General features: G+C 42.5%; 1 protein-coding gene across 1 annotated transcript in view; it reads right to left on the bottom strand.

Moving 5' to 3' along the window:
• Window positions 1–316: 316 nt before the first annotated feature.
• LOC139407257 (ras-related protein Rab-32-like) overlaps window positions 317–26,446 on the bottom strand; it is a 40,658-nt gene continuing 14,528 nt past the window's right edge. The window contains exons 2-3 of the mRNA XM_071150881.1: window positions 13,634–13,911; window positions 317–1,660 (exon numbers count right to left, since the gene is read on the bottom strand). Of these exons, the coding sequence (XP_071006982.1) occupies window positions 1,511–1,660; window positions 13,634–13,911 (428 nt within the window). The 3' untranslated portion in view covers window positions 317–1,510. The remainder of the gene's footprint in view (window positions 1,661–13,633; window positions 13,912–26,446) is intronic.

The raw sequence follows: 26,446 nt of genomic DNA, 5'->3' as shown, positions 1-26,446 counted from the left end.
TCTGGTAATAATAGGAGCATGGGAGAGCACGAGCTGCAGCGGTGAGCAGAACAGTCTGATGACTATCACACAAACACACAGCCTCCCCTAAGTGATACCGCATGGACATGCCTGACACACACACACACACGAGACCAGCGAATTATGTTGTGAAACATTTTATAACGTGAATTTCCATTTCTCTGATCACATTCAGTTCCTCCTATGTTGAGCCTTGAGGGATCACCTCCTACTAGTGTTTTCATTAACACACACTTTCAATTCCATTCTGTTAAATATTGTCACTAATAAAGGATTAAGCCAAGACGACAAAACATGCAATTAAAATGTTTTATTTTTTGTTCTTGTAGTTGATTCAATGTATAATGTCACATACATTTGATAGACCCAGCACTTTAAAAAAGCATTTACACTTGTCTATGATACTCAACTTCCTGGGCAGAGGGATGGTTCACTCCCCTGCCTGATGCTTTTTGTACCTCACAAGGAATTATACATCCATGATCAAACACAATGTTTAAAAAAAATACACCTCTTAGTACGAAAGAGTACATCTATCACAAAGACATCAAGTGAAAATCCAGCAACTGCAGAAAGAGGAAATTAGGAATATATGTATAATTAGTTAACTACATGCACCGTACATGTGAAAGCTGTAAGTAGCAGTATAAGTATTGTTGTCCGTTAGTTTACTCCAATCTGGGGAGGGGTGGTAGTGTTGGGTAAAAATAAACGGGATTAGAAATTATGCAAACTATTAGATTTTAGGTTCTATCAAATTATCTGTAATATTAAAACTGATCTATCCTATGGTACCCTCTATTTTTTTTCTTTCAAGACTTATTTGTGTGACTAGCATTGTCTAGAACACTCGAACATTACACAGATCATCATGATAAAAAACAGACAAAAACGTATTAGTTATGCCACAGCCTTAGTCCCACCTTTGTTCACACCTTAACATTATTATTCTTTTTAAACCTCTTGGCACCATTTATGAAACATGACAGTTACATGCATGATTGTGACAACAGTGTCAGAACAATGAGAACATACTGGTAACGGTAAGAGGGTAAGTTTCTATGTCTAATGTCACCTCCATCAGGGTGCTCCTCTGTCTTCCACAACCAGAGCCTCATAACACAGAGCATCAGGGAGGGCACTAGATCACGTCTGGGGGCAAGGAGGGGGGAAAAGTGGGGTGTTGGGATGGGGTTGGCAGGGTCCAGAGTCAGTGGGTTGAGATCTGCCGGGACCCACTCCCTGGACAGTACCCCTTCCGCATGGGGGGGTTAGAAGTTAGGAAGTCCATAGTAACGACAGCTTGGAGTGAGGGATTGGGTTCAGGGTCACACCCTCCCTGAACAGCAGCCCCTGTTGTGATAGTAGAGACAGAAGATGGGGGCTACGGTAGGGGGGGCTCGGAGACCCAGTCCTTGACCTCTAGGCCTTCTGTGTGAGGCGGGCTGGGGTGCGAGCCGGAGGGTGGACACAGAAGGAGTCCTCACTGCTAGCAGCAGCCTGACTTACTCTCGGCAGCCATCGTCTCCTGGTCCAGTTTGATGCGGTCTCCGTTGCTCTCCTCGTACGGCAGGCCCTTGTCATTCAGCAGGATGTTCTCCACCAGGAACCGAGCTGCCTCATCCACGTTGATGTTGTCCTGGGAAAGGTAAAACAAAGTCAACAGGCTTAGGGTTAAAGGTCATATCAACTCACATGAAAACACAAATACAGTTGCTGGGGGATATGGTTTTGGCAGTTACCTAATGAGGTGCAACATTGGTGAAACCGGTTTGGCCGCATCCATTTGTTACACAGAACATTAGTCTAAAAAATATATAAACCACTGGTTATTTCTCTAGCTTTCTCCTCTATCCAAGTAAAAGAAGATATGTTCTCAGCTGTCAACTCAAGATGACCACCTTCCCCATGACATATGGATGGAGTTTATGGTAGAGAAAATGAAAAAAATTATGGAACGATGCAGGGTCTCTTTCTGAGCTGTCCAACAGTTGATGTCCTGACCACAAGATGTCACAGAAAGTCATGTGACCCGTGTGCCTTCCCCAACCTTTAGGGACTGTAGCCTGAGGCGTGCTTCTGAATGCTTGGCCAACGCTTCACATGGTGACCAATGTTCCCTCTAAGCTGTGCACGCGCCCCCGGGACTGCCGCAGAGAAATATTAGCCCATAGAGCAGTGGCGGATTTAGGTATAGGCGACATGGATAGCCGCCATCTTGCCGGGGGCGGCACAGGGCCCCCGCACAAAAAAATTTGTGCAATCGGTTTTCTATCGCTCACTTGCACGTCACGTCAATGATATCATGTCACCGTGTGGAACTGTGGGTCAATTAACCTTGTCGGAGTGGGCGCCCTGATTCTAGTTTGTGACCCAGGCAGGCTACTGCCTGGGAAGGTCTCCCACTCAGATGTACGAGATGGGGGGGGGGGGGGGGGGGGGGGGGGGATAGGTTGACATTAGGTCTCCCCCACTGGAAGCCCGAGGGGGGAATCTATTAAATAGCGCACCTCTAACTTTGTACAGTACAAATGCAATTAGTAGTGCAATTTAGTTTGTGTTTCTTGTTTGAAGTGCAATAGTGTAATAATCAGGTTCTCTTCTTTATAAGTGTGTTATTCTATTTGTGTTTTTGTGTGATATAGGATTTGTGCAATTTAGTTTTATTTGTGTTTTTTGTTAGCAATAGGGTAAGTGTAATAATTCAGTTAATACAGTTAATGCAGAAAGGGGCCATTTTTTTGCCGTGGCAGCGGGGGTGCTGAAGGGGGCCATACAAGCTACAATTGCCACAGTGAGAAAGCACGAGATTGAACTTCACTCAACTCTCTAGAGCACTGGTCACCAACTGGTCGATCACGCTAAAAACCATAAAATACACGTTCTTCCTATTTCCCCTCAGCACTACAACAAGCACTGCAGCAGTAATGAAAGTAGGAAAGTGTATCTTTTAAGCTTGCATTGTTGTTATTATTAACGACTTGGGTCTTTTTTAATATGGAGGAATATTTAACTTTTTCTGTTCAATAGGAGTAGCATGAATTTGAGGCGGAAATAATGCGATGCGACTCGAGTTTCACCATCATATGGAAGATGGTGCTCCTTTTTGGTAAGGGAGAGCGGAGGGATGTTGAGAGGTGGACCCTCAGTCTGCTGCTCTCACCCTCTGCTGAGATACAGGCACAATCAGCCCAATAAAATAAAAAGCAACTTATTTAAAATGTATGCTGACTCAGCTGTGCTTCACAAGTAATACAACATCAGATCTATTACTGGTGTGATCATATAGCATACCCCAAATGTTGTAATATCATTTTTTCAAAGGCCCGAAAAACGATGCATTGGCAGGGCCATTCAAGCAAAGCCAATAAGCGGTGGTAATGTATTGTGCCTATAGCTTACTGCACAAACTTCATTGCAACAGTTCTGTTTCTAATTAGTTAATGTTGAATAGGCTTACATTTTTAATCATGTTAAAATCTGAGTGGTAGATCTCGGCTTGCATTTTGACACAGAAAAGGTTGGTGACCACTTCTAGTTAATCGACACTAATCGACGTTTCCCTTTACTGTGGCAATTGTGATCGAATCAGCTCAATATTAGCCACTTTCAATGCAACATACCAAAACAAATGAACTATGCAAGAGATTTTGTTGTAGGCAGAACGCATCGGAGTAGGATTCTATTGCATTGACATGCACTACTCAGCCCATACTCGTCTACACAGACCAGTGTGGCATAAACAATTCAGAGCTGCAGTAGGCCTATATGCAAATAGACCATTGCCATATATGGATCTGTGCCATTTACTTTGAACTGGACTGTGTTTACAGCATGAGCGGTTGTGAGTAGATGCACTTGTTTTAAGATCAAAGCGAGAGCTGCATGTAGCCACATGATTTAGCTCATAGGGCATGAAAATAATGCATTTTATTTTGTAAAGTGGTTTCTTGCATCAAACAACATTTTCAGTCACCTCCTTGTCTGAAAGACAAGTGGATAAACAGGTTAAGGTCAAGCTCTGCATGTTTTGTTTTTTTCCAAAAGTCTCATGGAATGTGGAATGTACATTGAACACCACACATTGGCTGCTACTTTAGGCTGAATGAGAACAGCTATTTCCTTGTTAAAATGTTACGGGATGCATTTTAGCCATTGTTTTTGATAGTAGGCAACACTCTGGTAGGCCTACATTATGATCAAATAGCCACAGTCGCCTACTTGGCCACTGTTAAAATTTTAACTTAAAAGCAGGTACAGCCTCAGTGTTCACAGTAAACGCGCGCTGGAAGTTGCACAGAATTTTAAATGTTCAAGGTAGCGAAATGCCTAACACTCAGAATTAGAGGTTATACCAGATTTTAGTCATTCTGATCAGACAGGTTTTTTACATGAATGATACATTGGAGACAATATACTGTATAACAACTGCTAGAAATAGAAGAAGAAACATCTAAGAAGCCAGGCCTGGTATTCATAGAAGATTTTTTAAAGGCTTTTTATATATGGATTGTATATATAAATGCCTGGATTTTTTCTAATCTTGGTGAGTCTCTTCTTCAAATGTATAGCAAACCCATGTGTAAAATAGTAAATAGCGGCTACTTCTCAGATAGTTTTGAACTGTGAAGAGGAGTTAAACAAGGTTGTCCGTGGTCACCATATCTATTCATTATGGCCTTCGAAATGCTATCTATTAAAATCAGATCAAATAATAATATTAGAGGATTAGAAATCCAAGGCTTAAAAACAAAGGTGTCCATGTATGCCGATGACTGAAGTTCTATATTAAGTCTGCAAGCAAGATCTCTGAAATGTCTCATTGAAGAGAGACTTTTTCTGGCCTCTCTGGACTAAAACCTAATTATGCTAAGTGTACCATATTATGTATTGTATCTTTAAAAACACAACATTTTTATATTACCCTGCAGCTTACCTATAAATGGGCTGACGGTGAAGTAGATGTACTTGGTATTCATATCACAAAAGCTATAAATAAGCGCTCTACAATGAATTTCAATAGAAAACTAGTAAAAATAGACAAGATCCTGAGGTAAATACCTGTCTATTTAATGGAAAAATTACACAGATTAACTCCTTAGTCATATCTCAGTTTACTCACTTATGGCGCTGCCTACTCCTGATTCGTTTTTCAAATCATATTTCACTTTATCTGGGACGCTAAACCAGACAAGATGAAGCGTGCCTATCTATAAAATGAATATGAACTGGGTAGGCTGAGATTATTAAATGTAAAAGCACTAAAACTCTAAAAGCTTCACTTATACAAAAGTTTTACTTTAACCCAAAATGGTTCTCAATTAGATACTAAGAAAAGCTCATCCCTTGTTTAAAAATTGCCTTTGTGCAGATTGCGGTCTCATTTTCGATTAATTGAAAATTAAACCCTGTTCAAAGTTTCTCTTTTTCAAACCAGCAATGCAGAGCAATTTCATCCCCCAGAAAATATATTTTAACAAATAATTATTTTGTTTTTAAATTATATTAGAATGGTAGAGTTCTGTCTTTCATGGAGCTATCGGAATTGTATGGGAAGGTCTGCGCAATCCAAGATTACAGCACTACTCCCCCCCAAAAAACTGTCAGAATAACAAAAATATAATAAATAGGAAAGTATACCGGTTTCATTTTGAGGACCAGGATGTTGACGGCTGTGCCATACAGATTGCAAAATAGCTGGGAAGAGATTTTTGATGTACCGATTTACATGGTACAAGGTGTATGAGTTGATATATAAAACGTCGCAAGATTCGAGACTTTGTGCTTTTTAGCTAAAACTATATATAGAAAATTCTTGAATATTTGGGGCATAGAATAACAGCAGCTCTGCAGATTTTGTTGTACTGAATCAATAGACCATTTGTCTGGTATTGCCCTCAGGTAGCCTGTTTCTGGTTTCAGGAATGACTAAAAAAGCATAATATTAAGTGTAAAATTGACTGTAGAAATAGCATTGTTGGGAGATTTGGAAAGACCTGTTCAGTAAATTACTAATATACTAATACTCTTAGTATAAGTATTTATCTTCAACTCACAATCTGTGGATTCTATTATTTGATAGATTCAAATTGTATGTTAAACATCACAGCATTGTTGAAAGATACACTATATATACAAAGGTATGTGGACACCCTTTCAAATGAGTGGAATCGTCTATTTCAGTCACATCCATTGTTGACAGGTGTATAAAATTGAGCACACATCCATGCAATCTCCATAGACAAACAATGGCAATAGAATGGCCTTACTGAAAAGCTCAGTGACTTTCAATGTGGCATCGTCATAGGATGCCACCTTTCCAACAAGTCAGTTCGTAACATTTCTGCCCTGCTAGAGCTGCCCCGGTCAACTGTAAGTGCTGTTACTGTGAAGTGGAAATGTCTAGGAGCAACAGCGGCTCAGCCGCGAAGTGGTAGGCCACACAAGCTCACAGAACTTGACCGCCGAGTGCTGAAGCGAGTAAAAATTGTCTGTCCTCGGTTGCAACACTCACTACCGAGTTCCAAACTCCCTCTGGAAGAAACATCAACACAAGAACTGTTCGTCAGGAGCTTTATGAAATGGGTTTCCATGACCGAGCAGCCGCACACAAGCCTAGGATCACCATGCGCAATGCCAAGCATCGGCTAGAGTGGTATAAAGCTTGCTGCCATTGGACTCTGGAGCAGTGGAAACGAGTTCTCTGGAGTGATAAATCCACCATCTGGCAGTCCGACAGACGAATCTGAGTTTGGCGGATGCCAGGAGAACACTACCTTCTCCAATGCATAGTGCCAACTGTAAAGAGTGGTGGAGTAGGAATAATGGTCTTGGGCTGTTTGTCATGGTTTGGGCTAGGCTCCTTAGTTCCTACAGCATACAATGACATTCTAGACGATTCTGTGCTCCCAACTTTGTGGCAACAGTTTGGGGAAGGCCCTTTCTGCTTCAGCATGCCCCGTGCACAAAGCGAAGTCCATATAGTAATAGAAGGGGAGATCTCGGATGGTTGAGGGGCATCTCTCGGTGAACTGTGTGGGGAGGGGCACTTGACCCTGGTTGCTCCTGTGGGTCGCTCTGGATGGGAGTGTCTGCTAGATGACTAAATGTAATTGTTGAGTGGCTACATTGCAGGTAGATTGTATGTTTTGAAAATTCAATACAAAAAAATGTATAATAAAAAGATGAATCCTGTATGGCTAACGTGGCCAACGCATTACTGAGCATCAACTGAAGTGTGAATGTCTAGGGCAAATGATTGTGCAAACTGCGTGTGTGTTCATGAACGTGGGGTGGTATACTTTGTCTTGTAACAAGTTCAACTAGCGTTTTGTTTGTTGTTTTGAGTCTATTTTTCCTGCTTGCTACAGTATATCTGCGGTGTAGCTGGTCGGTTCCCTAGAGCCAAGTAGTTTTTTCAGAATTCCTCAGTAATTCAGAAACATGAGGCTGGTGAGCTCTTCAGAGAGGCTTTCATGTTAGAGAGGGAGAGAAAGACAGACGAGGAAGGGAAGGAGAAAGGGAGAGAAGGAGGGGGACCGATGGAGAGAGGTAAATAGAGAAAGACAGCGAGAAGCAGAAGGAGAGAGAGTGATATTTCCCTTGAGTCTCATATTTAAGGAGATGGTTGTTAGAATAGAGGTTCAGCACAAAATAAGAGCAGACATGTCTCTAAAACACACGTGTGGTACGTGCCTTCACAGCCAGAGCTCCATGCCAACCATCTGAGTTATGTCCCCTAATAGAGTTATTTATCTCAGGAACATGTGCTGGTGCATGCTGGGTACTAGCACACCTTCTGTCACTCACATGAACACACACACACACTCACATGCGTATGCACAGCTGCAGGTGATGACAGAAAAGTAAATTCAGCAGCAGGGACATTTTGCGTTTCACGAAGGCTGAGATTTCCTGAAGGCTAATGTTTGCCATTCTGTTGAACTGTTTGACAGAAGTGCTTACTGCATACAATCCCACACACTAAAACACACACACACACAATTCTCAAGGCTTTGAACAGACATAGATAGTCTTTCTCACAATGAAGGTTAATAGGTGACCCTATGAGAAATTACACAGGAAATCAAGTTTAAAGCAAAGAACCTTCTACAGTACATCAGTATTTGACCATCAAGCTGTTGCAACAATCAGGGTGGCTTTATGAAGGCCATTTTACATTGGATATGAATATGGATTGTGCTACAAGATTCAACATGATGGCCTATTATGAGTATCTGTATAAGGTTGGACTTGACCGATTCTGCAGAGAGGAATTCTCTCCTATGGCAGAGATGGGGCTGAAATAGCAGTGGCCTGCTTTGGTTTCTAGTGGCACACGCTATGATCAGTCAAAGGACATGTCCACGCTCTTACAGGTCTAACAGCTCAGGATTAGAGCTGATAAAGACACTACGTTTGTGTGGCTCTAAAAGGTCTCCCCATGGGCTAGCGCAGTGGTTCCCAACCAGGACTACCTATCCACTGGGGGTACTTGAGAAGACTCATGAGGCCATAGACCTACTGGTGAAATGCATAGGAAGGGCTACTTCAGGGGTTCTCCATGCAGAGATAAACATATGTTGGTGGTGCAGTAACCTAAAAAGGTTGGAAACCACTGGGCTAGGGAATGGGGATGTCCCTGTGTGTGTGTGTGTGTGTGTGTGTGTGTGTGTGTGTGTGTGCGCATGCGTAAATGCTACAACTGCCTAAACAAACTCTGCTCAAACACATTGGTGTGTGTGACCCCTTGCTCAGACCTGGTACAGTGTCTGTCTGGAATGGTGCTACTGTGTGTAGAGGACAGGGACACTGCAGAGGGACATGTGTGAGAGGTAACTGTCATTTACCCAGGGTTGGTGGCTCGTGGGGGCATTAGAATTGAGGTGACAGGGGCAAGCAGAAACCGAAAGCCCCAGTGAATTGAGGCGCGCACACACAAACAGAGAGAGAGAGAGTACCCTCCAATGCTTCATGACAGGCAGACCCCAGTTTACCTAATTTTCACACAGAGAGCCGATTGCAGTACATTCGGAAAGTATACAGTATACATATACTTTTTCCACATTTTGTTACGTTACAGCCTTATTCTAATATGGATTAAATTATATATTTTTTCCTTGTCAATACACACAATACCCCATAATGACAAAGTGAAAACAGGTGGCATTGTGTTGTGCGACTAAACTGCACATTTTATTGTAACCAGCACAAGGTGCACCTGTGTAATGATCATGCTGTTTAATCAGCTTCTTGATATGCCACATGGATGGAGATGCCAGGGGGATGGATTATCTTGGCAAAGGAGAAATGTCCTTTTACAGGGATGTAAAGAATTTGTGTGCACAACATTTTAGAGAAATAAGCTTTTTGTGCATATGGAACATTTCTGAGATCTTTTATTTCAGCTCATGAAACATGGGACCAACACTTTACATGTTGCGTTTATATTTTTGTTCAGCATACATACTGTCGTATGAAAAAGTTTGGGCACCCCTCTGAGGCTGCATAATTTACTCTGTCGTCACAGAAAATGATCACAGTGGCATGCCATTCATTTTCTAATTAAAGCTGAGTGCTGGGGTATTGTCCAGACAAAGATTTTTAGTGTAGCAATATTAAGTTGTATGAAATTAAATCAGTCATGTCATTCTGTTGATTTGAATACCTGTAACTACTTAGCACTGATTAATTGGAACACAGTTGGTTTGGTGAGCTCATTAAGCCTTGAACTTCATAGAGAAAAGGTATTTAAGGTGGTCAATTGCAAGTTGTTGTTCTCTTTGACTCTCCTCTGAAGAGTGGAAACATGGGGGCCACAAAACAACTCTCAAATGACCTGAAAACAAAGATTGTTCAACATTATGGTTTAGAGGAAGGCTACAAAAAGCTATTGCAGAGATTTAAGCTGTCAGTGTCCATTGTGAGGAACATAGTGAGGAAATGGAAGACCACAGGCACAGTTCTTGTTAAGGCCAGAAGTGGCAGGCCGAGTAAAATATCAGAGAGGCAAAGACGAAGGATGGTGAGAACGGTCAAAAACAGCCCACAGACCACCTCCAAAGACCTACAACATAATCTTGCTGCAGATGGTGACACTGTGCATCGTTCAACAATTCAGCGCACTTTGCACAAGAAGAAGCTGTATGGGAGAGTGATGCGGAAGAAGCCTTTTCTGCACACACGCCACAAACAGAGTCGCTTGAGGTATGCAAATGCACATTTGGACAAGCCAGCTTCATTTTGGAATAAGTTGCTGTGGACTGATGAAACAATGATTGAGTTATTTGGTCATAACAAGGGACGTTATGCATGGAGGCAAAAGAACACAGCGTTCCAAGAAAAACACTTGCTACCCACAGTAAAATTTGGTGGGGGTTCCATCATGCTGTGGGGCTGTGTGGCCAGTGCCGGTACTGGGAATCTTGTTAAAGTTGAGGGTCGCATGGATTCCACTCAATATCAGCAGATTCTTGGGAATAATGTTGAAGAATCAGTCACAAAGTTGAAGTTATGCCGGGGCTGGATATTTCAATAAGACAACGACCCAAAACACTGCTCAAAATCTACCCGGGCATTTATGCAGAGGAACAAGTACCATGTTCTGGAATGGCCATCCCAGTCCCCAGACCTGAATATCATTAAGAATCTGTGGGATGATTTGAAGCGGGCTGTCCATGCTCGGCAACCATCAAACCTAACTGAACTGGAGACGTTTTGTAAGGAGGAATGGTCCAAAATACCTTCATCCAGAATCCAGACACTCATTAGAGGCTATGGGAAGCGTCTAGAGGCTGTTATTTTAGCAAAAGGAGGCTATACTAAATATTGTGATTTTTCTATTGGGGTGCCCAAATTTATGCACCTGTCTAATTTTGTTTTGATGCATATTGCACATTTTCTGTTAATCCAATAAACCTAATTTCACTACTGAAATATTACTGTGTCCATCAGTTATTTGATAGATCAAAATGAAATTGCTGATCCAAACACCCAGTTATTTATAAATGGAAAGCATGGAAATTGTCAGGGGTGCCCAAACTTTTTCATACGACTGTACATACACAAACTAACTAAATCCTGCTCACTGATCCCTAATTTAATTTCTCCCTAAAGGCCTTGCCTAACCACCTCCTTTAAGTTGTCAAACAAAATAGTGTTTTCAGATGAGGAAAAGCACTCAATTGAAGGCCTTTAACATATCTTGGAATGGCATTGAAGACAGCTTCCATTTTCGTTGTTATTGTGATGCTGGCTGGAACTGTTGGCGAGCATGCTAAAAGTGCTCAGTGTGGGGCCTCCCGGGTGGCGCAGTGGTTAAGGACGCTGTACTGCAGCGCCAGCTGTGCTATCAGAGTCCCTGGGTTCACGCCCAGGCTCTGTCGTAACCGGCCGCGGGGCGATGCACAATTGGCCTAGCGTCGCCCGGGTTAGGGAGGGCTTGGTCGGTAGGGGTGTCCTTGTCTCATCGCGCACCAGCGACTCTTGTGGCGGGCTGGGCGCAGTGTACGCTAACCAAGGTGGCCAGGTGCACGGTGTTTCCTCCTGCGCATTGGTGCGGCTGGCTTCCTGGTTGGATGCACGCTGTGTTAAGAAGCAGTGCGGCTTGGTTGGGTTGTGTATCGGAGGACGCATGACTTTCAACCTTCGTCTCTCCCGAGCCCGTACGGGAGTTGTAGCGATGAGACAAGATAGTAGCTACTACAACAATTGGATACCACGAAAAAGGGGTATTTTTTAAAAATACAAATAAAGTGCTCAGCGTGGCACGGTGGGGTATGCTTGTGTTTCCCAACTCTGCTCCTTTCAACAGCAGTACAAATACAGTACAAATAGTTAGATTTGGTAGTTAGTTAGTTAGATTTGCTATCAAATGTTTTGATTTAACTCCCCCTAGTCAGGGCTTAAACCACCAGTGACTTAACACGTGTGTTACATTACCTTTTCATGCTATTCTTGCCTTTGATTTTTCCCCATCTATTCAGTGTTCGATGTTCCACACTGCCTTTTCCCCCCTGGACAAAAGGAAGGCCTATGTCAGAATGCTGTTCATTGACTACAGCTCAGCATTCAACACTATAGTGCCCACGAAGCTCATCACTAAGCTAAGGACCCTGGGACTAAACCCCTCCCTCTGCAACTGGATCCTGGACTTCCTGACGGACACCCCCCAGGTGGTAAGGGTAGGAAACAACACATCTGCCATGCTGATCCTCAACACTGGGGCTCCTCAGGGGTGGGTGCTTAGTCTCCTTCTGTACTCCCTGTTCACCCACGACTGTGTGGCCAAGCACAACTCCAACACCATCATTAAGTTTGCTGACGACAAAACAGTGGTAGGCCTGATCACCGAGAATGATGAGACAGCCTATAGACAGGTGGTGAAAACAACCTCTCCCTCAATGTGAGCAAGACAAAGGAGCTGATCGTGGACTATAGGAAAATGAGGGCCAAATACACCCCAATTAACTTCTTAAGGTATTGGGGGCAGCATTTTCACTTTTGGATAAATAGCGTGCCCAATTTCAACTTTCTGCTACTCATGCCAAGAATATACGATATGCATATTATTAGGATAGAAAACACTCAGAAGTTTCTAAAACTGTTTGAATCATGTCTGTGAGTATAACATAACTTAGGTAAGGTATGGTCAGAGGAAGGCCCAAAATGTGTCAGTCTCTAGTAACCCAAGTCATAGACTGTTCTATCTGCTACCGCACGGTAAGTGGTACCGGAGCGCCAAGTCTAGGTCCAAGAGGCTTCTAAACAGTCTCTACCCACAAGCCATAAGACTGTGAACACTGCGACCTGGACTATTTACATTGACACCCCCCCCCCCCCCTTTGTTTTTACACTGCTACTACTTGCTGTTTATTATCTATAAATAGTCACTTTACAAATGACCTTGACTAACCTGTACCCCCGCACATTGACTCGGTACCGGTACCCCCTCGTTATTTTTATGTAATTTATGTAATTTTCTTGTTATTTTTTATTTTTTTTACTTTAGTTTATTTAATAAATATTTTCTTAACTCTATTTAACTCTATTTATTTTACTGCAATGTTAGTAAAGGGCTTGTAAAAGTAAGCATTTCACGGTAAGGTGAATTTATTTAAAATGAATCGAACAAAAGGAATACCTGTCGTCTTCGGCGTGTGTGACCAATAAGACTTTATTTGACAATCCACTTTCTTTTTTTTTTACTGAAAAGCAAACCTGTAAAACATCAGGAAACAACCTTGGAAACAAAGACCTACATTTACCTTCCATTCAAGCTGATAAAAAAAAGCCTAATGCACACACTAGCAATAATAGTACTTGTAGTACCATCACTGTAGTTAATGCTTACTGATTAGGGGAGATCTAATGGCAACAAAGCACACTGTTATAGCAGAGGAGGCTAGTCAGGGGAGGACTGCTCATAATAATGTCTGGAATGGAGTGAATGTAATAGTATCAAACAAATGGAAACCAGGTGTTTGATGTGTTTGAAACCATTCCAGCCATTACTATGAGCCTGTCCTCCCCATTTAAAGTACCACCAGCCACCACTGTGTTATAGTCTTATGGTGTAGGCATATTTGTGTGTCTGTGTGTGTGCGTGTCTTACCTTGGCCGAGGTCTCGAACCAGCCCAGGAAGCCAGTCTCTTTACAGAAGTTGTCCATGAGGGAAGTGTTGTTGGAGGTCTCATTTTTCTGGTCACACTTATTGGCCAGCAGCACTGAGGGGATAGGGCTCCCATTGGCCAGTTTCACCTTGCTGTCCAAGTCGTGTTTCCATTTGGACACGGCCTCAAACGTGGAGCCCCTTGTCACGTCAAACACCACGAATGCCCCCACCGCCTCCTTGTAGTACACCCGCGTCATGTTCCCAAATCGCTCCTGACCTGCATGGGGACAGGGAAGCAACACGATCAGTAACTCAATGGGTCAATGGTACAGTACACAATTAAACCTAGTAGGCCTGCATCAAAGTAACTAAGGAGATGGACTAGTTAGTAAACAAAAGGCTGTTGGGTCAATGGCTCAATGGGTTACCAGATGCAGAGATTCTGTTAGCCCATAAGAGGACATCAGAAAGGATTCAAGGAAAAAACAAGACATCTGAATGTACAAAACACAGGAGCCTATAGAGGGGTGGAAGCGACTTAGCCTTTGAGTGTTGCTAATGAGACAGCAAAGCAGGGTCTGTTCCTTCTGTACACACACAGATAGACCTGTGACAGGAGATTCCACAGGCCCCATTACCCAGCGCAGTGAGTACAGCACAACAAGGACCACTTGTGAGATCGATTACTCCACTAAAATCACTCACCACACTCCCATGAGACATTTAAAAAGGTGCCAGTTTGGGGAGAATTAGCCCAGTTTACCAGGAATATGTACATGTTTTAGACATGGATATAAAACTGAGTGAGGATTTGCCAGTGTTTCATCAGATGACAGAGGAAGGTAAAAGTAATTCAGAAGACAAACATATTTTATTCTCCTGCTCTAAAGTGCTGTGTGAGAGTAGTGTTTTGCCTTCATTTTGGTTTCCCTTCCCCACCAAATGACCAAAACGGATCTTGACCCACTTTTTCTAGTTTGTCATGACTCTAATCCAAAGACTCAAGCCAAGGAAGAAATCTGCCTCCTCGATAATGAACCCATTCTCTCCAGTCTTACTGGGAGAAATCTGGAATGATGCTTTACAAAGTGAAAGCAAGGGGAATTACCACCGGGATACTGGGTGTCACTACCAATCTAAGCAAGGCACTACTCAAAATACAGTCACAACGATGGCAAGACTATTATTCCATAGCCATATTATCAGTCTGTGTATTAGCTATTAATCTCAGAGAGGAGTGAACATGCAAACACTGATAATGAATGGCCAAAAGCCTGCGGCATTGATTAACAATTTGCATGCATAGGATTTCGATCTGCAAGCTTTAGTTGACATGGAGCATGGGTTGTACTCAATAATATGAGTATGATTCTCCTATCTAAATCACCCCCTTCGGTTTCTCACTTCATTTCTATGTATACCTTAAATAGAACTGAACAAACTACAAATTGATATTATGCTTTCAAGCATGTCCTCTATTGTATGTGTGGCAATTTGTTTGGGATATTACAAGATAATTGACCCTAACAATTTCAAAGTTCCATCAAATTACATTAATGAGCACTGGACAAAACCTTTAGAGCAAACAGATTTGAGGTGGAGCCCCATCTCCACAAACTATTTCCAGGACAATAATTTATAGAACCTTCAAGACTGCTGAAATCAATCAACCTGTGAGTGATTGTTCACTGAGGCGTACCTCAATTAAAGGTGAATCTTTGGTCGGGGGATTAATGGGAAGACTTTACCTCTGCTTTACCTGTTTGGGGTCCAGGATCACAACCATGCAGCAATTCTCTCTCTCTCTCTCTCTCTGATCCAGCCCTCTTCTACATGTTACGTCATTTGCAGATCATAAGGATTCCTACAGTTGTGTCAGGCAGGTTGTGTGTGAGACTGACAGCCATATCAGGGGATGAAAGAGCTTCTGCACTCCACTGAACCCTGAACACTGCTGCCTGCCCCACTGCCTCACAGACACAGTCCAAAAAGAGAGGAAAAAAGTGGAACAGGCAGAGCTGTGATCATCCTCCCATATCTGAGCTCTTGCGAATCCACACCTCTGCCGTCTCTCAGCAGAATACTTAATCAGAATGGAACATACAAGACTTCAGATTGTTCTGAGGTGTTCTGTTCAAGCATCCCAGAATGTTCAGGAATCATTTTTAGAATGCTAGAAGGCTCTGAGTTCCATGTCCGCGTGCCTGTATGGATGTTTACAACCATGTCCCTGTGTCTGTACGGATGTTTACAACCATGTCCCCGTGTCTGTATGGATGTTTACAACCATGTCCCCGTGTCTGTATGGATGTTTACAACCATGTCCCTGTGTCTGTATGGATGTTTACAACCATGTCCCCGTGTCTGTATGGATGTTTACAACCATGTCCCCGTGTCTGTATGGATGTTTACAACCATGTCCCCGTGTCTGTATGGATGTTTACAACCATGTCCCCGTGTCTGTATGGATGTTTACAACCATGTCCGCGTGTCTGTATGGATGTTTACAACCATGTCCCCGTGTCTGTATGGATGTTTACAACCATGTCCCCGTGTCTGTATGGATGTTTACAACCATGTCCCCGTGTCTGTATGGATGTTTACAACCATGTCCCCGTGTCTGTATGGATGTTTACAACCATGTCCCTGTGTCTGTATGGATGTTTACAACCATGTCCCCGTGTCTGTATGGATGTTTACAACCATGTCCCCGTGTCTGTATGGATGTTTACAACCATGTCCCCGTGTCTGTATGGATGTTTACAACCATGTCCCCGTGTCTGTATGGATGTTTACAACCATGTCCCCGTGTCTGTATGGATGTTTACAACCATGTCCCCGTGTCTGTATGGATGTTTACAACCATGTCCCCGTGTCTGTATGGATGTTTACAACCATGTCCCCGTGTCTGTATGGATGTTTACAACCATGTCCCCGTGTCTGTACGGATGTTTACAACCATGTCCCCGTGTCTGTACGGATGTTTACAACCATGTCCCCGTGTCTGTATGGATGTTTACAACCATGTCCCCGTGTCTGTATGGATGTTTACAACCATGTCCCCGTGTCTGTACGGATGTTTACAACCATGTCCCTGTGTCTGTACGGATGTTTACAACCATGTCCCCGTGTCTGTATGGATGTTTACAACCATGTCCCTGTGTCTGTACGGATGTTTACAACCATGTCCGCGTGTCTGTACGGATGTTTACAACCATGTCCCCGTGTCTGTACGGATGTTTACAACCATGTCCCCGTGTCTGTATGGATGTTTACAACCATGTCCCCGTGTCTGTATGGATGTTTACAACCATGTCCCCGTGTCTGTATGGATGTTTACAACCATGTCCCTGTGTCTGTACGGATGTTTACAACCATGTCCCTGTGTCTGTATGGATGTTTACAACCATGTCCCTGTGTCTGTATGGATGTTTACAACCATGTCCGCGTGTCTTTCTGGATGTTTACAACCATGTCCCTGTGTCTGTACGGATGTTTACAACCATGTCCCCGTGTCTGCATGGATGTTTACAACCATGTCCCTGTGTCTGTATGGATGTTTACAACCATGTCCCCGTGTCTGTATGGATGTTTACAACCATGTCCCCGTGTCTGTATGGATGTTTACAACCATGTCCCTGTGTCTGTATGGATGTTTACAACCATGTCCCTGTGTCTGTACGGATGTTTACAACCATGTCCCCGTGTCTGCATGGATGTTTACAACCATGTCCCTGTGTCTGTATGGATGTTTACAACCATGTCCCCGTGTCTGTATGGATGTTTACAACCATGTCCCCGTGTCTGTATGGATGTTTACAACCATGTCCCTGTGTCTGTATGGATGTTTACAACCATGTCCCTGTGTCTGTATGGATGTTTACAACCATGTCCCTGTGTCTGTATGGATGTTTACAACCATGTCCCTGTGTCTGTATGGATGTTTACAACCATGTCCCTGTGTCTGTATGGATGTTTACAACCATGTCCCTGTGTCTGTATGGATGTTTACAACCATGTCCCTGTGTCTGTATGGATGTTTACAACCATGTCCCTGTGTCTGTATGGATGTTTACAACCATGTCCGCGTGTCTGTATGGATGTTTACAACCATGTCCCCGTGTCTGTATGGATGTTTACAACCATGTCCCCGTGTCTGTATGGATGTTTACAACCATGTCCCCGTGTCTGTATGGATGTTTACAACCATGTCCCCGTGTCTGTATGGATGTTTACAACCATGTCCCTGTGTCTGTACGGATGTTTACAACCATGTCCCCGTGTCTGTACGGATGTTTACAACCATGTCCCCGTGTCTGTATGGATGTTTACAACCATGTCCGCGTGTCTTTCTGGATGTTTACAACCATGTCCCCGTGTCTGTACGGATGTTTACAACCATGTCCCTGTGTCTGTACGGATGTTTACAACCATGTCCGCGTGTCTGTACGGATGTTTACAACCATGTCCCCGTGTCTGTATGGATGTTTACAACCATGTCCCTGTGTCTGTATGGATGTTTACAACCATGTCCGCGTGTCTTTCTGGATGTTTACAACCATGTCCCCGTGTCTGTATGGATGTTTACAACCATGTCCCTGTGTCTGTATGGATGTTTACAACCATGTCCGCGTGTCTGTACGGATGTTTACAACCATGTCCCCGTGTCTGTACGGATGTTTACAACCATGTCCCTGTGTCTGTATGGATGTTTACAACCATGTCCCCGTGTCTGTACGGATGTTTACAACCATGTCCCCGTGTCTGTACGGATGTTTACAACCATGTCCGCGTGTCTGTACGGATGTTTACAACCATGTCCCCGTGTCTGTACGGATGTTTACAACCATGTCCCTGTGTCTGTATGGATGTTTACAACCATGTCCCCGTGTCTGTATGGATGTTTACAACCATGTCCGCGTGTCTTTCTGGATGTTTACAACCATGTCCCCGTGTCTGTATGGATGTTTACAACCATGTCCGCGTGTCTTTCTGGATGTTTACAACCATGTCCCCGTGTCTGTATGGATGTTTACAACCATGTCCCCGTGTCTGTATGGATGTTTACAACCATGTCCCTGTGTCTGTACGGATGTTTACAACCATGTCCGCGTGTCTGTACGGATGTTTACAACCATGTCCCCGTGTCTGTATGGATGTTTACAACCATGTCCCCGTGTCTGTATGGATGTTTACAACCATGTCCCCGTGTCTGTATGGATGTTTACAACCATGTCCCCGTGTCTGTATGGATGTTTACAACCATGTCCGCGTGTCTTTCTGGATGTTTACAACCATGTCCCCGTGTCTGTATGGATGTTTACAACCATGTCCCCGTGTCTGTATGGATGTTTACAACCATGTCCCTGTGTCTGTACGGATGTTTACAACCATGTCCGCGTGTCTGTACGGATGTTTACAACCATGTCCCCGTGTCTGTATGGATGTTTACAACCATGTCCCCGTGTCTGTATGGATGTTTACAACCATGTCCCCGTGTCTGTATGGATGTTTACAACCATGTCCCCGTGTCTGTATGGATGTTTACAACCATGTCCCTGTGTCTGTATGGATGTTTACAACCATGTCCCTGTGTCTGTATGGATGTTTACAACCATGTCCCTGTGTCTGTATGGATGTTTACAACCATGTCCCTGTGTCTGTATGGATGTTTACAACCATGTCCCTGTGTCTGTATGGATGTTTACAACCATGTCCCTGTGTCTGTATGGATGTTTACAACCATGTCCCTGTGTCTGTATGGATGTTTACAACCATGTCCCTGTGTCTGTATGGATGTTTACAACCATGTCCCTGTGTCTGTATGGATGTTTACAACCATGTCCCCGTGTCTGTACGGATGTTTACAACCATGTCCCCGTGTCTGTATGGATGTTTACAACCATGTCCGCGTGTCTTTCTGGATGTTTACAACCATGTCCCCGTGTCTGTATGGATGTTTACAACCATGTCCCCGTGTCTGTACGGATGTTTACAACCATGTGGGCACGGATGTAGAGACAGGCAGGCAGAGAGAGAGAGAGAGAGAGAGACAGACAAAGATTATCTATTCTAATGATATCACTCTGGGTTCTTTACCCTTTCACTATGACAGAAGAGTCTCATTAGAAGACAACAGAGCACCCATGGTATGTTATTGAAGAGATCTGGCAGGTTGCTATGCTAATATGGCAACAGCTCAGTTGGTTTTGATACATCTGAGCCTGGTGAATGATTGATTTATGGTCTAATTGCCAGTTCCACAAACAACAAACTAGTATGTACCAGCTCTGAGAGCAGGTGGCCAATGCCAATGCCAATATTTTAAGGGGTTGCATGACTCATGGTTACCTACTCACCTAATTCTAAAATGACCATCCAAGAAATAACTTTGTGTTGGAATGTGGACATCAAATTAGAAGGATAATGCCGTGGCAGTGTTTAAAAATGTTTGCACTGTCTGAACACATGCAACAGAAATGGACATTGCTGCTGCTGCACACAATCCAATTAAAGAATGAGGAGTAGCTCACCTCACTGCACAGCACTAGTCTCCACTGCATCCAAGTTAAACACTGAATAAAGAGAGCTGTTTCAGGAACCGTGACGGCAGTTTCTTCCCCTGCAGTTTCACTTCATTACAGGTACTTACCCAGCTACGTTTGGAAACTGCGTGTTGCCGTGCGGGTGTGAGTGAGGGAGTCAATACACTGAGGGGCCTACAGGCCTGCTCAGTAATTGCTCATAATTGAGAGTCTAAATTTAGTTGGTTTAACCCCAGGTGAATTCACTGGGGACACGGCACAGTGGGAAGGCGAGATGATGGATTGAAATGAAGGCTTTAATTTCCAGGCCTTTTGGTGCCCAGAGATCCAAGAGAAGAAGTCTTAGAAGAGGAATACAGAAATAAAAAACCTCACTTTATTAAACCTTTTCCGAGCATATTTCTTGGGTATCAATTTATTTTAAAGGGTAACTAAAACAGGTGTCAAGCCCTCAGATGTCCTTTTTAATATATACATATTTTTTAAATGTAAAAATGTTGTCGTTTCTCTGTAATACCACTAGCCACCTAGACATTTTATGAAGTTGGCTTTAGCTGCCCAGAGACTCCCAATGTACCAACCTCATAACTAGCTACCAAGAAGCCATTTCAGGCTATCAATCAAGTTAGAGTAGCTAGCCTGCCTAACTACTTTAGCTGGCATGCCTGTTGGCAACAACTTTAGAAAATAAAGCATTTACTTAATAAGACTCACATTCCTTTCAATCTTTTACCCAGATTCAGAGAAGCAGATTCAGTAAAAAAACAACATGTAAATATATATAAATTACCACACACATCAGGTGGATACAGACGGCTCAAGAGGTATGCTTAGATAAGCAGAAAAATATTATTTTTTTTGACATAGAATTAAGCACAATGATTATGTCTCTAGATTTCAGTAAAGATGTGTTTCAGGTGTTTGAAAAATGCTAAATTCCTACAACTTCCAGACCTAGCCCCTTGTCGAACCACCCCCCCAGCCATCCTCACTTTGTGCCCCCTCAGATTTTTGGGGTGCATGACACCCCTGGTACCTAATAAACCATTTATAAATTGTGTTCACCATTTATTAATCATTACTCCCACATTTGTAAAATGTTAGTAAGCTAGTTAGTCACCCATGTATATATAGATACTGACGGAATGTATCCCAATGACATGCCCATCCTTCTGTGAGAAGTCACACTGGCCAATCAAAACATTTATAAAGTACTTATAAAGTATAAAGCGCTCACTTTAGATTAGGGACTGCAAATATACTTAAATGATTAGTAAATTGTGGGAGTAATGATTAATAAACGGTGAATACACCATTTATATATGCCTTATAAATGGTTAATTAGGTACCCCTAAAATAAAGTGTTACCATTTATTGGCTTTTATTCGACAGGCTCCACACACACTTAACCCTCAGTCCGACCTCGAAGGAAAAAATACTTTTCAGTGTGAATCGAATTAACTAGTAGTCTGGGTAGTCAACAGAGAGAAAAAAATACTGGCAGAGGTACTCTAATACTTTCAAAATGTCAGCTATTTGTTGATGAGAGACGAGAGAGGATGGTACATTGAGAAGCTTCTGAAGGATACTCTCTTATTATTACCTATCCTGATGCCTAGTCACTTTACCATGCCAATATATCATACCCCTCCTGCACATTGATCTGGTACTGCTACACCCTGTATAGCCCCATTCTTGTGTATGCTTTTCCTCTGAGTTACAATTTTTTGTACTCTGCATTGTTGGGAAGAGCATGATGTATTCGGCGCATGTGACAAAACATTTTGATTGGATTTTATGTGGTTTTCACTCCCAACCTCAAAACAGGTTCACATACTGTAAATACCGAACTTTAGAAGTCTGTTTTCGCAAAAACCATACTTTCTAAGTTTGGTATGTATAGTATGTGAACCTGTCTCCAGGTTGTGAGTGACAACAAAGCAGTGAAACTCTCATTTTCATTGTTCTTCCTCTTTTCACCACTGTGCAAAAGTCAAGTAAGATGTTATGAAATGTTCCCTGCACATGGCCTTGTCTCTCTCTATTCACTGTAGTCAGACTACAGTGAGCGCTCTGCTACTTTTAAAGTTCTGATACATTTTATGAGCACCACCAAAACAGTGAATGGGAAAATGGATTGTCTGATTGGTCCCAGAAACTGATGGGTTGGACCAGAGCCAGAACACACGTAAGTAAAGCAATATTTGAAAATTCTGATTGGTTAGACGATTCAATCGCTGTTGACTGTTTAGTACAACGGCCCTCGTCAACACAAACGACTTCAATGATGGCAGATGTAGCGATAGATATAGCAGTGGAAGAATTCAGTCTGTCGGAGAAACTAGAATGATTTTCAAAAAAAATGTGTGATACAAATGTAAAAAGCATGTTTAACATTCTTCCAACATGCAGTTGTCATCCTGTTTAAAAGACACCACTGACTTTATATCGAAAATACAAAGTATACCAGTTATTAATGAAGGAAATTGGCCAGTCACTCGGTGTCTCACCATTATACACCAATATTACGAATGATGGAGGCCCTCAAATTCTTCCTCTCCGACCACGGATGCCTTGTGCCTTCAAATTATATAATTGAACTTGCGCAACTAGTGCTCACTAAAAACTATTTTGTATTTGACTAATATTACTACCTACAGACCTTTGGAACAGCAAATCTCTTTGGATTTAAATTTATGAAAATAATCAATACAAAGAACATTTCAAATTTTGGACCCGCTATAGACCAGACATTGGCAACTCTAGTCCTCAGGGCAGGAGTGGTGTCACACTCTGTCCACATCCCTAGCATCCACAACTGATTAAACAAATTGCATTCTAAACTGAAGATCATGATTAGTTGATTATTGGAATCAGGTGTGTTAGCTGGGACTGGGGCAAAAGTGTGACACCAATCAGGCCCCTGAGGACTGGAGTTTTTCCCACCCCTGATGTAGACAATTTCTTTATGATCTGGACGGGATCCGAAATTAAATTCAAATGAATATCTTAACTACATTAACTCTAGGGTACAATCAATTTCCTTCACTATGGAAAAGAATATCAACTCTGTCACTTTTTTGTAACCTAAGAAATGTATAATCTCTAAATACTACAGAAAACCTACAGATGAAAATACCATCCTGACAGATGATAGTTACTGTACCATCCTCTCCCCCTAAAAATAGGTTTACTAGTCATCCAACTCCATAGGCTGCATTGCATATCTGTGACACAGATTTTCAGCTCGAGGACACCCCGAGACCTGGCTTGATGAAGCTCCAAAACAAGTTAAAAGCTTGAACTGAAGCCAGTTACTTAATAAATCCCGACAAAAACTGAAGAAACAGTTTTCTGTAAACGGTTTACTTACTTTCAATGACAGCCGTAATGGCATCACGTCTTCGTCAATAAGCACTGGCATATACTATCAGACTCCTCTTTGCATTCTGCCATCCAGAATCCACCTTTTATTTACCTAGAAAACGATCAAGAAATCTACCAAACATATTGGTTTGATCAGATGTGGTCAGAGAGAGAAAAGAGACATTCATAAAAGGATGTTTCCCAGGTAGATCATGTACCTCATGTAGGACCATAACAAAATGTACTTGTATGCCCACAGACTTCTAGGACCTATGAGTTAAAGTCATGTATAACTTTTACTACTAAAGTAGTCATTTATATTTGACAATGTTCTTGCAATAAGATTTATATTGGAAAAACATCCCGCGCCTTGAAAGTACGCCGTGGTGTGAAACACTTTCTAGAACAAAATCACTCTAATCATTAATTGTGTTGCGTCATGATTTTAACAAAATCCACCACGCAGAGGAGTTGATGATGACAACAAATTACTCCAATCCATGTGAATATATAAATTCAACTCTGTATCCCCACACGTTTTAAACAACTAGATTACCTCCTTCCTACAGGCCAAATTTAGACCATTGTTCAAGGACAGTGTCCATATCATATTTTGCATATCATTTATGAGATAGCCCCACACATTTAAGAACGGCCGATGCGGAGGTCCTTTGTGGAAAGCTATCTCATGAATATATACAGTGCCTTGCGAAAGTATTCGGCCCCCTTGAACTTTGCGACCTTTTGCCACATTTCAGGCTTCAAACATAAAGATATAAAACTGTATTTTTTTGTGAGGAATCAACAACAAGTGGGACACAATCATGAAGTGGAACAACATTTATTGGATATTTCAAACTTTTTTAACAAATCAAAAACTGAAAAATTGGGCGTGCAAAATTATTCAGCCCCTTTACTTTCAGTGCAGCAAACTCTCTCCAGAAGTTCAGTGAGGATCTCTGAATGATCCAATGTTGACCTAAATGACTAATGAGGATAAATACAATCCACCTGTGTGTAATCAAGTCTCTGTATAAATGCAACTGCACTGTGATAGTCTCAGAGGTCCGTTAAAAGCGCAGAGAGCATCATGAAGAACAAGGAACATGCCAGGCAGGTCCGAGATACTGTTGTGAAGAAGTTTAAAGCCGGATTTGGATACAAAAAGATTTCCCAAGCTTTAAACATCCCAAGGAGCACTGTGCAAGCGATAATATTGAAATGGAAGGAGTATCAGACCACTGCAAATCTACCAAGACCTGGCCGTCCTTCTAAACTTTCAGCTCATACAAGGAGAAGACTGATCAGAGATGCAGCAAAGAGGCCCATGCTCACTCTGGATGAACTGCAGAGATCTACAGCTGAGGTGGGAGACTCTGTCCATAGGACAACAATCAGTCATATATTGCACAAATCTGGCCTTTATGGAAGAGTGGCAAGAAGAAAGCCATTTCTTAAAGATATCCATAAAAAGTGTTGTTTAAAGTTTGCCACAAGCCACCTGGGAGACACACCAAACATGTGGAAGAAGGTGCTCTGGTCAGATGAAACCAAAATTGAACTTTTTGGCAACAATTCAAAACGTTATGTTTGGCGTAAAAGCAACACAGCTGAACACACCATCCCCACTGTCAAACATGGTGGTGGCAGCATCATGGTTTGGGCCTGCTTTTCTTCAGCAAGGACAGGGAAGATGGTTAAAATTGATGGGAAGATGGATGGAGCCAAATACAGGACCATTCTGGAAGAAAACCTGATGGAGTCTGCAAAAGACCTGAGACTGGGACGGAGATTTGTCTTCCAACAAGACAATGATCCAAAACATAAAGCAAAATCTACAATGGAATGGTTCAAAAATAAACATATCCAGGTGTTAGAATGGCCAAGTCAAAGTCCAGACCTGAATCCAATCGAGAATCTGTGGAAAGAACTGAAAACTGCTGTTCACAAATGCTCTCCATCCAACCTCACTAAGCTCGAGCTGTTTTGCAAGGAGGAATGGGAAAAACATCTCTCGATGTGCAAAACTGATAGAGACATACCCCAAGCGACTTACAGCTGTAATCGCAGCAAAAGGTGGCGCTACAAAGTATTATCTTAAGGGGGCTGAATAATTTTGCACGCCCAATTTTTCAGTTTTTGATTTGTTAAAAAAGTTTGAAATATCCAATAAATGTCGTTCCACTTCATGATTGTGTCCCACTTGTTGTTGATTCTTCACAAAAAAATACAGTTTTATATCTTTATATTTGAAGCCTGAAATGTGGCAAAAGGTCGCAAAGTTCAAGGGGGCCGAATACTTTCGCAAGGCACTGTATATAATGTATCGAAGTGAGTAGACACCTAAGGCAATTAATTCATTAACAGTTTGCACCTGATGCCCCCCAATTACCCTTCGTGCCTGCATCCATACCCTATAATTCTGTACTTCTTTGTGAATGTAACTTGTAGACAAGGGAAGCCAGATCCCTGATTGGCAGATGAGTAGCAACACTGGTGCTCATCGATTGCTTTGAATGAAAAAGGTTTGTACCTACACACTGAAGGTGTCATGCTGGCATGGAATCAACCTGGAGCCGACTTAATAAGCTTCACTTCATTGAAAGCCATTGGAAATTGATTTATTCAATGCAATCATAAAAGGAGGTAAGAAGCTTAGGGGAAGACGATGTCAGAAGGAAACTTTTTTCCTTCAACACCTGGCTCAATATTCAGTGCCACTCAGATGGTGTGTTCGATATGTAAGCGTTGCTATTCTGCTGGAGTAGACCTCTAGCCTTGCTCACACACCCCATGTGACCACACAGCGAGGAAGACCTGTGACTCACTGGTCTGGACAGAAGGCGGTTTGTTAATGCAATATTTGTTCAGAAATTGAGCGGACGCATTGATTGGTTCTCT

This window comes from Oncorhynchus clarkii, chromosome 4 (assembly GCF_045791955.1).
Source record: "Oncorhynchus clarkii lewisi isolate Uvic-CL-2024 chromosome 4, UVic_Ocla_1.0, whole genome shotgun sequence".
Classification (NCBI taxonomy): Eukaryota; Metazoa; Chordata; class Actinopteri; order Salmoniformes; family Salmonidae; genus Oncorhynchus; species Oncorhynchus clarkii.
Note: the sequence above shows the minus strand (reverse complement) of the source record. Positions and strands in the feature narration are given on the sequence as shown.